This window comes from Oncorhynchus tshawytscha, linkage group LG10, assembly GCF_018296145.1.
Source record: "Oncorhynchus tshawytscha isolate Ot180627B linkage group LG10, Otsh_v2.0, whole genome shotgun sequence".
In the NCBI taxonomy this organism is placed as follows: domain Eukaryota; kingdom Metazoa; phylum Chordata; class Actinopteri; order Salmoniformes; family Salmonidae; genus Oncorhynchus; species Oncorhynchus tshawytscha.
Window position 1 is genome coordinate 42471847 of NC_056438.1, and position 14535 is coordinate 42486381.

The 14535-nt window shown below is 42.8% G+C and overlaps 1 protein-coding gene across 4 annotated transcripts in view; it reads right to left on the reverse strand.

Moving 5' to 3' along the window:
* Positions 1-14535, reverse strand: part of LOC112260234 (fibroblast growth factor 12) — a 55843-nt gene that overhangs the window by 13756 nt on the left and 27552 nt on the right. For 3 of the 4 annotated variants that reach the window (XM_024435174.2, XM_042328562.1, XM_042328563.1), the window contains one exon: positions 9262-9365. In XM_024435174.2, the coding sequence (XP_024290942.1) occupies positions 9262-9365 (104 nt within the window). Of the gene's footprint in view, positions 1-5469; positions 5742-6441; positions 6641-9261; positions 9366-14535 lie in introns of those variants that run through there. The other variant, XM_042328561.1, reaches the window with a different exon arrangement.

Here is a 14535-nt window from a genome sequence, read left to right on the forward strand (position 1 = left end):
TATGAGATGAGTATGTAAACCAAGTGGCATAGTTAAAGTGGCTAGTGATAGATGTATTACATAAGGATGCAGTAGATGATATAGAGTACAGTATATATGTATACATATGAGATGAATAATGTAGGGTATGTAAACATTATATTAGGTAGCATTGTTTAAAGTGGCTAGTGATATATTTTACATCATTTCCCATCAATTCCCATTATTAAAGTGGGTGGAGTTGAGTCAGTGTGTTGGCAGCAGCCACTCAATGTTAGTGGTGGCTGTTTATCAGTCTGATGGCCTTGAGATAGAAGCTGTTTTTCAGTCTCTCGGTCCCAGCTTTGATGCACCTGTACTGACCTCGCCTTCTGGATGATAGCGGGGTGAACAGGCAGTGGCTCGGGTGGTTGTTGTCCTTGATGATCTTTATGGCCTTCCTGTGACATCGGGTGGTGTAGGTGTCCTGGAGGGCAGGTAGTTTGCCCCCGGTGATGCGTTGTGCAGCCTTACGGTTGTGGGCGGAGCAGTTGCCATACCAGGCGGTGATACAGCCCGACAGGATGCTCTCGATTGTGCATCTGTAGAAGTTTGTGAGTGCTTTTGGTGACAAGCCAAATTTCTTCAGCCTCCTGAGGTTGAAGAGGCGCTGCAGCGCCTTCTTCATGATGCTGTCTGTGTGGGTGGACCAATTCAGTTTGTCTGTGACGTGTACGCCGAGGAACATAAAACTTACTACCCTCTCCACTACTGTTCCATCGATGTGGATAGGGGGGTGTTCCCTCTGCTGTTTCCTGAAGTTCACAATCATCTTCTTAGTTTTCTTGACGTTGAGTGTGAGGTTATTTTCCTGACAGCACACTCCGGGGGCCCTCACCTCCTCCCTGTAGGCCGTCTCGTCGTTGTGGGTAATCAAGCCTACCACTGTTGTGTCGTCCGCAAACTTGATGATTGAGTTGGAGGCGTGCGTGGCCACGCAGTCGTGGGTGAACAGGGAGTACAGGAGAGGGCTCAGAACGCACCCTTGTGGGCCCCAGTGTTGAGGATCAGCGGGGTGGAGATGTTGTTGCCTACCCTCACCACCTGGGGGTGGCCCGTCAGGAAGTCCAGTACCCAGTTGCACAGGGCGAGGTCGAGACCCAGGGTCTCGAGCTTGATGACGAGCTTGGAGGGCACTATGGTGTTAAATGTCGAGCTGTAGTCGATGAACAGCATTCTCACATAAGTATTCCTCTTGTCCAGATGGGTTAGGGCAGTGTGCAGTGTGGTTGAGATTGCATCGTCTGTGGACCTATTTGGGCGGTAAGCAAATTGGAGTGGGTCTAGGGTTTCCGGTAGGGTGGAGGTGATATGGTCCTTGACTAGTCTCTCAAAGCACTTCATGATGACGGAAGTGAGTGCTACGGGGCGGTAGTCGTTTAGCTCAGTTACCTTAGCTTTCTTGGGAACAGGAACAATGGTGGCCCTCTTGAAGCATGTGGGAACAACAGACTGGGATAGGGATTGATTGAATATGTCCGTAAACACACCAGCCAGCTGGTCTGCGCATGCTCTGAGGGCGCGGCTGGGGATGCCGTCTGGGCCTGCAGCCTTGCGAGGGTTAACACGTTTAAATGTTTTCCTCATGTCGGCTGCAGTGAAGAAGAGTCCGCATGTTTTAGTTGCGGGCCGTGTCAGTGGCACTGTATTGTTCTCAAAGCGGGCAAAAAAGTTATTCAGTGTGCCTGGGAGCAAGACATCCTGGTCCGTGACGGGGCTGGTTTTCTTTTTGTAATCCGTGATTGACTGTAGACCCTGCCACATACCTCTTGTGTCTGAGCCATTGAATTGAGATTCTACTTTGTCTCTATAATGACGCTTAGCTTGTTTGATTGCCTTGCGGAGGGAATAGTTACACTGTTTGTATTCGGTCATGTTTCCAGTCACCTTGCCCTGATTAAAAGCAGTGGTTCGTGCTTTCAGTTTCATGCGAATGCTGCAATCAATCCACGGTTTCTGGTTTGGGAATGTTTTAATCGTTGCTATGGGAACGACATATTCAATGCACGTTCTAATGAACTCGCTCACCGAATCAGCGTATTCCTCAATGTTGTTGTCTGACGCAATACGGACATATCCCAGTCCACGTGATGGAAGCGGTCTTGGAGTGTGGAATCAGATTGGTCGGACCAGCGTTGAACAGACCTCAGCGTGGGAGCTTCTTGTTTAAGTTTCTGTCTGTAGGCAGGGATCAACAAAATGGAGTCGTGGTCAGCTTTTCCGAAAGGATGATGGTAATTGAATGTTTTAACCTGACTGACTATAGGGGAGAAGTCGTAGAAATGCGGTTCCACTGTCACAAACTCTTTAAATTAGCTTTGCATTGAGTTAATGTTTGTTAAATTACTGTTTAATTCAACTGTAATGTAACCTACACAATAATGTGTGATTTGTATCTTTTAAGTTTAAGTGTGTTTGTACTGGTTGGTGTGTATGTGGTCATTTATTTGTCTCTGTACATATATTGTGCATCTGTGATTGTGTGAGTATATTTGCAAAAGTGTTGGTGAATTTATGTATCTGTGAGTGTACTAGCATCATGTGATTATGAATATTTTAGCATTCTTATCTCTATTTATGGATTTATATACATTTGTGTGGATATGCGTGTGTGCGTGCAGGCATACGTTTGTGTATGTGTATTTCTGTTTAACTTGTTGCCACCAGAGACGATGAAAGCCGAGCTACCCTCTCTGACAGACTCATCACGGCTGAGCAGTGATCAGATGGCCATTACAGCCGCACCACAAGTCCCTCAGCAGTCAGACACTCCTGGGGGACCACATACCCCTCTTCTCCCCGTACATAGTCTAACGGGATTAGAAAGTTGTGCTGCTGTCTGTTACGTAACCAATCTGAGATCCTCCTCTCTGCTGCACCACATTCCCACAAACGTGCTCAAGCCTCTTCTGTCAGTGCAGAGGCATGCATTCGTCACCAATGGGAACAGCTATGACGCCCTCCCCATAGCTATCACACACACACACCCCACCCACCCACAATTGAGCCCCGCAGAAACATTGTATCATCCTAAACTTAAAGAACGACTGCCCTTCCTGATTTGGCCTCGTTTTGAAGTTTGGTCATTAATAAAATGTTATCGGCCATGACTGAAGCCAAACGAGAGTTGTCTTGGGGGTGTGGTTTGATGTGGGTGTTTCTTGGGTGTGTCTTTGCCATCCATTCAATCACAACAAACAAGGCAGTAGTGAGTACAGTGAGGTAAACTAAGCTAGCTTTGTTATGGAGAGAAGGAAATGTTGAAGTGAAGGACTTCTCATCTGAAGGTGGTCAGCTAATTCAGTTCTATGTGTAGGCTAAAGCCTGGGCTGACCTTATGTTTAGTCAAGCTGACAGCAGCTAGCTAGTATAGCTTGGAGATAGCTGTAGCTGTCTAGCCTATCGAGCTGATATTTCTCTGTGAAATCAGTTTAAGGCAAGATAGCAAGAGCCAGTGTCTGGTATGCGTTTCACAAGACACTTGTTCTAGAACACCTTGCTACCAAAATAGCTTGCAACTTAGTTTCAATGTTTCATCACTTGATGTAAAGACATGTTACTGTGGAAATGGTGTCAACTGTGAGTTCAATGCCCGGACTTGAGTCAGCTCAGCTCTCCTACAACACTAGTTCTTTAACTGGCACAATTTTTCTCGTCTCGTCTCTCCTTATGCCTGCTGTTAGATCTACTAATATCCCAACAGGTGTAGGCTACATGTCAACTTCGCACAAATATCGCCAAGCTTGAGTGTAGATACATTTATCAACAACAAAATTGTGTGTTCGTGTTACAAAGACAAAACATTTTATGCTGTAAATATCATATTGATGTGCTGATTAAGACAGTATGCCTACATTTGCCTAGCAAATAAAAAAATGTATGTATTGTACAACTTCAGCTGTCTAACCAGAACTAGAATGGCATTCTATTTGTCCAAATCTGAGATGTACAGCTCTCTGGGTGAGGTTCTGTCTTCATCAACCACTGGAGACTTGAAGTCCCTTCCATCTATGTAATGTTTTAGACAGGTGCAGTCAGGGGACAGGAGAAGTGGAGTGCATGACACTCCATCCCAGAAGTGACAGAGTTTGCTTCAACCCATGGGTCCAGTAGGCAGAGTTCAATAACTACTGGAGGATGGCGCACTTCTCATACCACTCTGTAGGCTACTGACCAATTCAAAGCTTCCTCCAGAAGGTTAGTAGCCTAATCAGTAATATTAGAGGAGTGCAATTGCTGAACTTGTTACATTTGATATTTTAGTCATTTAGCAGACGCTCTTATCCAGAGCCACTTACGTAGATAACGTTCAAGTGTAACAGTTCCATGTAGAATAAACCCTACTTCACATAACACTATAGAAGCAGTGTTCTGCTAATATAACAATGTGCAAATATTATACCTTTCTGTATGGTGTGTGTGTATCCCACATGGATAGTACAGTCAGATTCAATAATAACAAAAGACCACAACAAGTAATAGATATGTTGTATAATTTGAATGCTGAGTGCAAGATCTCTGTCCCGGTTCAGACATGAGTATCAACCTGAGGACTCCATTTCAAAAGCATCTCTTTCTGTCCTCCATCTGTAGTAAAACAAGGATGAGTTGATGAGTGACATGTATTGAAAGAGTGATAGTGCATCACAAGTATTTAGTAATATCTTATTACTTATCAACTTTTGCCCCTTCTGAGGTGTTTGCCAATACCTGATGTCTATGGCAGCGTAGATCGGCTCCAGGTCTCTCTTGTCACAGATACTGGTCATAAAGGAGCCTGACTTAGGCTCCTATATCTGACCCAGCTCGTATATCACAGAGGGAGGGAGAGAGAAAGTCGGTCACCATACAGTCATGGAAGCCAACAGTAAATACACTGTTGAACATAGCCAATCAGAGATTATGATTCACAGCTAATTCACAAGGGACACGTGCCAGCATGGCACTGACTGGTTGACATTACTCACTCAGGCCCAGGAGTAGTCCATTGGCACAGTGGAAGGGGGCACCTCCTTACAACATACAAGACACACATACTGTACACAAATCAAAACCAATTTTATTTGTCACATGCAGCGAATAAAACATGTGTAGACCTTACCGTGGCATGCTTACTTACAAGCCATTATCCAACAATGCAGTTGATTTAATTGAGTTAAGTAAATATTTACAAAATAAACTAAAGTGAAGAAAAATAATAATAAAAACAATAACGAGGCTATATACAGGGGGTACCGGTACCGAGTCAATGTACAGGAGTACAGGTTAGTCAGAGTAATTTGTAAAGTGACTATGCATAGATAATAAACAGCGAGTAGCAGCAGTGTAAAAAGCAAAGGGGGGGTCAATGTAAATAGTCCAGGTGGCCATTTTATTCATTGTTCAGCAGTCTTAAGGCTTGGGCGTAGAAGCTGTTAAGGAGCCTTCCTAGACTTGGCGCTCTGGTACAGCTTACCGTGCGGTAGCAGAGAGAACAGTCTATGACTTGAGTGGCTGGAGTCTGAAAATGTTTCGGGCCTTCCTCTGATTTTTTTGGGACTTCCTCCATCATACAGCAGTGGTTACATTATCAATGGTGGTTAGGTGAATTCCAGGACTTTTAACCAAATCAAATGTGACCAACCTTATTCAAGTGTCCTCCATTACTCTGAAGCAGGACTGGTGTCTGGCCACTGCCTCAGCCTTCTGTAACAGCTCCTGATATGGTAGGTTTTGTACGTAGCCTGTGAATGAAATAAAATATCATCAATAAACATTTAGCGAGAAAAATAACTTACTTTAGTTTGGAAGTAATTTATATGCTAATAGAGGGGCTGTCACGACAAAATAGATTAAGGCCGGTGATGCTGACACAGTTAATATGCAACCAACTGTGTACTTTGCTGAATGCTTGCTGACAAGAGCCATAGCTATATTTATTTTTGCCCTAGAAAACACACAATCAACTTTTATGAGAACAGGCATGTTGTTTTGGGTTAGCAGACGGAGGCCCCAAATGCTAGCTAACTCTTGCAAATCAGGGTAAGTTATAAATCTTTGCATGAGTTGAAATGAGTTGGCCAGCCTGCTAACGTTAACTAGCCAGTTCGAGTTGAAACATTATTGAAAGCAAGCTTGCTACATCCTCTGATTAGCTAGCAAACTAGTGCCCAAGTGCCTGCCCTGTCTTGACCCTAAATGTCAATGGGCTAGTCAGCTGTTGTTAGCAAGGTAGCTAGCTAACATGAGCTGCATATCTTCCTCGGACAAGCTACATCACATTACACGTTAGCTTCATGCATTTAGCTAGCTACAGTACAGTATCATTCCTCTTTCATCTGTGGTATCATAGCTAGCCTGGCTCGCTAGCGTTATCAAAACATTTTGTATAACCAAACGTCGCTACTAGCTAGTACCAGCTATTTACTTTGCTAAAGTACTCACCAACACCAGCGGTTATACGGTTGACATGCGGCAGAAGTGACCGTGTCGGAGGTAATCCATTCCTGGCCATTTGGCAATATTGTTGAAATGCATTGGAGGTTTGCATCAACTTTATGGAAGCCAATTGTCCCTCCAATTTGCCGAGTGAAATGTGCGTGGCACCCATATGCAAACTTGTCAACAAATGTCCACATGGCAGCTGGGGAAAGACCACAATGTGTCTCTGGGCAATTGGGCATCATCGGCAAAAGTGGGCATGTACAGTTGAATTCGGAAGTTTACATACACTTAGGTTGGAGTCATTAAAACTCGTTTTTCAACCACAGAAACTATAGTTTTGGCAAGTCGGTTAGGACATCTACTTTGTGCATGACACAAGTAATTTTTCCAGCAATTGTTTACAGACAGATTATTTCACTTATAATTCACTGTATCACAATTCCAGTGGGTTAGAAGTTTACATACACTAAATTGACGTGCCTTTAAACATTTTGGTAAATTCCAGAAAATTATGTCATGGCTGTAGACGCTTCTGAAAGGCTAATTGACATCATTTGAGTCAATTGGAGGTGTACCTGTGGATGTATTTCAAGGCCTATCTTCAAACTCTGTGCCTCTTTTCTTGACATCTTGGGAAAATCAAAAGAAATCAGCCAAGACCTCAGACAAACAATTGTAGACCTCCACAAGTCTGGTTCATCATTGGGAGCAATTTCCAAACGCCTGAAGGTACCACGTTCATCTGTACAAACAATAGTATGCAAGTATAAACACCATGGGACCACGCAGCCGTCATATCGCTCAGGAAGGAGACACATTCTGTCTCCTAGAGATGCACGTACTTTGGTGCGAAAAGTGCAAATCAATCCCAGAACAACAGCAAAGGACCTTGTGAAGATGCTGGAGGAAACAGGTACAAAAGTATCTATATCCACAGTAAAATGAGTCATACATCGACATAACCTGAAAGGCCGCTCAGCAAGGAAGAAGCCACTGCTCCAAAACCACCATTAAAAAAAAGCCAGACTACGGTTTGCAACTGCACACGGGGACAAAGATTGTACTTTTTGGAGAAATGTCCTCTGGTCTGATGAAACAAAAATAGAACTGTTTGGCCATAATGACCATCATTATGTTTGGAGGAAAAAGGGGGAGGCTTGCAAGCCGAAGAACACCATCCCAACCGTGAAGCACGGGGTGGCAGCATCATGTTGTGGGGGTGCTTTGCTGCAGGAGGGACTGGTGCACTTCACAAAATAGATGGCATCATGAGGGGGGGAAATTATGTGGATATAATGAAGCAACATCTCAAGACATCAGTCAGGAAGTTAAAGCTTGGTCGCAAATGGGTCTTCCAAATGGACAATGACCCCAAGCATACTTCCAAAGTTGTGGCAAAATGGCTTAAGGACAACAAAGTCAAGGTATGGGAGTGGCCATCACAAAGTCCTGACCTCAATCCCATAGAAAATCTGTGGGAAGAACTGAAAAAGCGTGTCCGAGCAATGATGCCTACAAACCTGACTCAGTTACACCAGCTCTGTCAGGAGGAATGGGCCAAAATTCACCCAACTTATTGTGGGAAGCTTGTGGAAGGCTACCCAAAACAAAAGCTACCAAATACGAATTGAGTGTATGCAAACTTCTGGCCCACTGGGAATGTGATGTAAGAAATACAATCTGAAATAAATCATTCTCTACTATTATTCTGACATTTCACATTCTTAAAATAAAGTGGTGATCCTAACTAACCTAAAACAGGGATTTTTTTACTCAGATTAAATGTCAGGAATTGTGAAAAACTGAGTTTAAAAGTATTTGGCTAAGGTGTATGTAAACTTCCAACTTCAACTGTAAGTAGCCCATACCCAACCCTCCAGTAAGTCGTGACGAACTCACTTACAAACTCTGTGTTGGACGAGACTGACTTCATGACCAAAACTATCCTATTTACACTTTGTAGTAAATTTTGAGACAAGAGGGCTTCCCGAGTAGCGCAGAGGTCTAAGGCACTGCATCGCAGTACTAGAGGCGTCACTACAGATCTGGCCCAGCGCTGTATGGGTTAGGGGAGGGTTTGGCCGGCCAGGTTTCCCTTGTCCCATCGCACTCTAGCGACTCCTGTGGCGGGCCGGGCGCATGCACGCTGACACGGTTGCAGGTTGGACGGTGTTTCCTCCGACACATTGGTGCGGCTGGCTTCCGGGTTAAGCGAGCAGTGTGTCAAGAAGCAGTGCAGCTTGGCAGGGTTGTGTTTCAGAGGACGCATGGCTCTCGACCTTCGCCTCTCCCGAGTCCGTACGGGAGTTGCAGTGATGGGACAAGACTGTACCAATTTGATATCACGAAATTGGGGAGAAAAAAATATGAATAATAATAAAAAATGAAAAAATAAATACCATTTCACACAATAATAAATGTTTCTGACACATATTGATGCCACATAGGCAGTTGTCAAAGGAGAAGTTTGATTTTAGGGGCAGTTAGTCTTTTTCTCTCAAGTTTGCATTAAGTGCATGCAAGGTACTAGAAAGAAATAAGGAACAAGGTAGAAATTATTGCACAATAAAACAAGTGTTTTACACAGCTCCACACAAAAATACAGAAATTGATATGTATCAATGTAGAATGAATGTGGTAATGTACAATGAAGGAAAACATTTTACGAAACAAAACAAAAACAACAAATACAAAAACATATGCATGCACACTGCACAACATTAGCATGTATTCATACACACACAAAAATACACGCATGGACTCATAAACAAACAGGCACAAACACATACACACACGCCTGTGAGAGGCGGTGGCTCTTACTGAGCTGTAGAGGAATCCTTCTCCGTTCATTCCAATGTAGAGGCCGGCCTTCACCCCTTGGATGGCCACCACCCTCAGACCCACAGGAATTAGATTAAACAGTGCTGAGAGAGAGAGATTGAGAGAGAGAGAGAGAGCGAGAGAGAGACAGAGAAAAGACAGGTATTACTCACCGGAGACCTTTTGACCTCGCACTTTTAGTACTTAACTTTTACCTGTGAAAGGCCTGCTGTGCGCAATTATAACTGAATTACCCGGGAGATGGATCCCACTTCTGACACCAGTGTGACCTGACTGATGTTCCTGTATGGCACCTCTTAAAGTGGGGTTTTTGAACAGTGGCTGACATTGCAGTTATACCGCATGCATTTTCCTTCTGAGGCAGAATTCCCTCTGAAGTGGACACTCCTTTTGAAGTGGTCTTCCCTGAGAGCAAATATTTGACAAAACGTGGACATCCCTCTTTCAGGTGGACTCTTTCCTAAAGTGGACTTCCTCTAGTGGTGAATTTCCATGTTGAGTGGTTAGGGATACAGCACAAGCACTATTGATTGTAAGTGGTGACGGAATCAGATAAAGCTCAGATAAAGCTCACAGGGATTAGAGGAGAGGTGCCAACAGACGTCTGTCCGCCCAGCAGATTCAATTTCACTCAATAAAAATCGGCATGCCGCTTTCGCCTAGCTATAGTATAAATTGTCCTCTGAGGATCTCCAGGCAGGAGATATATACTTACACTGAAAAGGCTTTGTTGGATCTTTCAGTACTGTACTCTGGGCCCAATGTGGCGGGGTTGTCCAGCACTTCATAGTTTCCTTTCTTTTCCATTTTCTCGCTCTCTCTTTCATTCATCCGTCGCTCGGTTGCACTTTCTGACGGAGGCCTCTGTTGCTTTGATGACCAAAACTTGTCTCTACGAGGATTCGTGCATGACTTCATGAGTGTGAGACAGAATGTTCTGGACGAGAGCTGCCGCTACATCAGCCATCAACCGCACAGACATATTGTAGGGTTCAATCAGATCAGATGCAGTCCCCTCAGACAGACCTACATTGCCATTGCCTGAGATCAGAGAAGTGGTAGGACGTGTGGAGTAGAAATCATGAAATGATTAATAGCTGCCAGAGCTCTCATTTGACTTGTTCAACAACTGTGACTTAACTAATGAGACAGGAGTTGTCCTACATTCGAATCCGTAAGAGAAAACCCTGCTTTTGTCTCCTTTATCGAATGATTCAACAATCATGTCCTTTAAGCATGCAAAGACATTGGCAAACATTTGAGTTTTTATTTCATTTGATTTATTTAACCTTTATTTAACTAGGCAAGCGTTAACGACGAGCCTGTAACTCACGCGTCTATAATATCTGACAGACACCAGCTAAAGCTGGCCTAACCTGCCATATGCGAGTGTAAAAAGATTTCCAGAAATATTCATTCTTCAAAAGGGCAGACAAACGTGTCAAAGTGACTCAAGAACGCCAACTCCTAGGAATGTCAGCCCTCTGAAGGAGCTGTAATCGGCCAAGGCGAATCCAAAAGGGAAGGTAAGCCTGTTTGATGCGCTAATATGGGCTCGGTAGATAATACAACCCCGGGACAGTTTAGAAAATGCTGGGCCGTGCAAATGGGAAGGGCAGTTCCTATAATCCTGAGGGACATCCTTTGGGTGAAATCTGGTGGGAGAAAGTGGGGGGGGCTTACTGTGACAGATAGAGAAGGCTCTCTCAGCTGCACTAACAGCTAATGCTAAACAAGAGCATTAGCCATGGAGATGATGGAGCAGGCGAAGAACTAGCACTGTATATAGAGTTGGTCTTCCACAACCAACGATGGCTTCATAAGCCTCAATTTGTGCAGGTACTTATAGAGGAGCGATCAACCGAATATGCGATGAAATTAGTGTCGGGTTGCTGACTCAAAATTGAACACGGTTGTTAATGAATTAAATGGTGGTTTCCAGCACTCTCTTGCAATTGTGTACTAACCTACCAGTCAATCATATTACCAATAAGACGCCCACTCAGTACTGTAAATGCAGCCGCCTGCACCCTAAACCAGCTTTATCAGCCCACCAACAAATATCATGACATTTAGAAACCAAATTCCTAATTTTGGACAATTAAACAGAATGTTTTGTATTTGTGCATGAAATCCTCCTGTTCTCTGAAATCAACAGTTTATCCATGTCAGATTTGCCTTCAGCTTGCTGCCTAAAGAATAAGCATGGACCATTCTTTATTGGAGGAAAATTAGAGGCCAAATAAATGTAACTGAAATGTCTGGTTTCACCATAGCTGGTCACACCTAGTATGCAGTTAGAGTTTTTTCCTCTGATCCCAAAAGTACAACCAAACCGCCTCCTGAAAGTAAATTATTCCTGCCATCTCGGCATCACATAATGTAGCAGAGGTCAGGAGGTCGAGCAGTTCAAGGGTGGAGGTAAATCTATTATTCTAATAATCCATCACACAGATCAATGGGTCCTGAATGCCAAGCTTTCACTTTGCATTTCTCTCCCTCTCGATCTCTCAACCCTCCCACCCTACATGCCTATTAGTAACTATTGCTCAACAGTTCTCCAGCTCTCTCTTACTGTATTCCAAAATGTTCTATCTTTTCCCCAATGGGAAAAACAGACATCATGGTCACGTTGTATGGTGGTTGTCTAGAGAAAGGTTTTTAGCAAGCAGTTTCTATCTGGTTGTAATCTGGATATCTAACCAGATAACAACCAAAATATGACGTCTTTACCATGACAATTTGAATGATTGGATTTCATCATGGCAAAAATGCATCTTTACCTGGTTTTGAAAGAGACCACAATGTAAAAAATGACCGATCCAAAAATACCTCAATTGGTTACTAGTGAATGAGTTTGTTTTTACCAATTGAAAGAAACTACATTTGTTGAAACCAACTATATGATTCAATGTCAACTGTTATATTTGATTATTAACAAACCTATATTTCAAGTTTAACTTTTCCCCTTTGGTTAAACCTAATAAATAACAAATACAGACCAAAATGTCATGTAAATACAAACCGTCTTGTTTTGACTTTGGAATTAAATAAATTCCCTGGAAACTAAGTTTATTCAACAACTTGAAAAGTTGTAATATTAAAATATAATATTATTTACAGAAGACCTTCACATTTAGCAAGCACAATATCATAACCAAGCAAAGGCTACCTTAACACAGAAACCTTATCAGGCTCTTAAAATTACAACCTGAAAGCCACACCCCAAATTAGGCTGCTGCCGCTATATTGCAATATTGGTTGCAATCTGGTTATACAATAATTTCTTAAACAGAAATTAAAGCATTAAGACATCATGAGCCAGCTAGGCCAGGTTCTTCTCTCCTTTCCTCTCTGTGTCGTCTTCAGTCTGTCTCTGAGCATGAAGCTTCTCGCAGAGGGAATTATTAATTTGGTACAAATGGAGAAGGAGGTATTTTTAGTTCTATTTACTGAATTATTTACTGCAGTTTACTGCACTCCTCCATCCCTGGGCCAGCATTACTGGGTATTGAGATTTCCCAGATACCACTGACCCAAACCACACTGTACTGGAAAACGGTCATTTATACGGTCATTTGGGGTATTATCAACAGTAAAATACTCAGAAATGTTTTTACTGCAGCATACTGTAAATGATGGTGCATTGTGGGATAATGCTGTGGGTGGGGAAATAATTGCTGTATTTCGAATGGTACACACAAAAAAATACTGGAAGCAAGTGACCTGTAAGTTACTGTAAAAAAAAAAAGGTACAATATGTTACTAAATTCCAAATAAACTTTACTGTAATCCACCTCTCATAATACAGTACCGTACCGCAATTTACGAGCACCAACAAACCTTTGACCACTAGTGAGTATATGGTACTGTTGTTTCTAGCTCATTAACATATTTTGAGGCGTACCTTGTAAGAGGTATTGATTCCTGTGGTTATAGAGCCCCATCAATTGTAAAATATATAGGGGACACATTGGAGTGGCAGCAAGTCTCAAATGGTGGAGGATTTTGTCATGGCCTTTTTGTCTGTTTTGCTCTGTAGTTGCTGCCAGTTTGGAAGCTTTTGTTAAGGCCTCTAGAAGTGTAAGTGATATAAAACACTAAATATTCATTAAGATCACTTTATTGGTCAATTGCACACAAGGTCCAACTGAAATTTAACTTCTGCTTAAAAATAGACATACATATGTTTTAAAGAAGTGTGGCCACACAGGGAGCTGTTGTTGTGGGGGGTTAGGTGCCTTGCTCAAGGACACAACGGCAATCAACGGAATCTAGGATTTGATACAACTCACTTCCCAAAATATTTTTGGGGCAAACTTTCCAAACTTAAGTAGTTTGATGCTGATCTACTTATCTGAGTGCTCAATCCTGATTGTAGGGATTCGAACTGGCAACCCTCTGGCTGCTGGCTCACCTCTCTAACCGTAAGGCTACCTGCCGCCCTATGCTGGAATGTGTAAACATTTTACCTACACTGTAAAAAAAATCCTGTTGTTTTCACGGTATCTTACTGGCAGCCAATAATAACCTGTTGGTTAATACAAAACAAATTACAGTATGTTACCATAAATTCCAAAGAATGTATTGTTTAATTAACCAAAGTTTATTTGGAATTTACAGTAACACTTTTTTTTTTACAGTAACTTACAGGTAACTGTCTGCCAGTAAGTTACTGTAAAAACAAGTTACTGTTTTACAGTGTAGCAGCTAACCTGCTTGCACCAATCCCGTAATTACAGTAAACTACAGTGAAATGCAAACCCATCCTCTCAATGAATTTCATTGTGGTAATTTCCCAGTGGAGTGTGGTAATTTCCCAGTGGAGTTGATGAACATCAACTAATAGGGCTAGCTAGCATGCTAACCTTATCTAGATAGCTAACTAGCTATTTTGCTAACCTTATCTAGCTAGCTAATGTTATCTGTTGTTGGATTTTTTTTTAAAGTACTACGCCGTATTCAAAAGATTAGCCAGCTGGCTCTATGGATGGTTCTGGAGCTGGATTTGTGATAAGCATTGATTTAGGGAAAATATTGCCACAGATGGTAACCACTGTTGTCACGAGTCCGACCGAGGGTGGTTCCCCTTCCCGGGCGGGTGGCGCTCGGCGGTCGTCGTCACCGGCCTATTAGCTGCCACTGATTGTTTTTCCTCCCCCTCCTTGTATGTTTATTGGTAGCACCTGTTTATGTTTAATTAGTTTGTCTTTATTAGATAGTCAGCCCGCCTGGATGTTGTGCGGGATTATT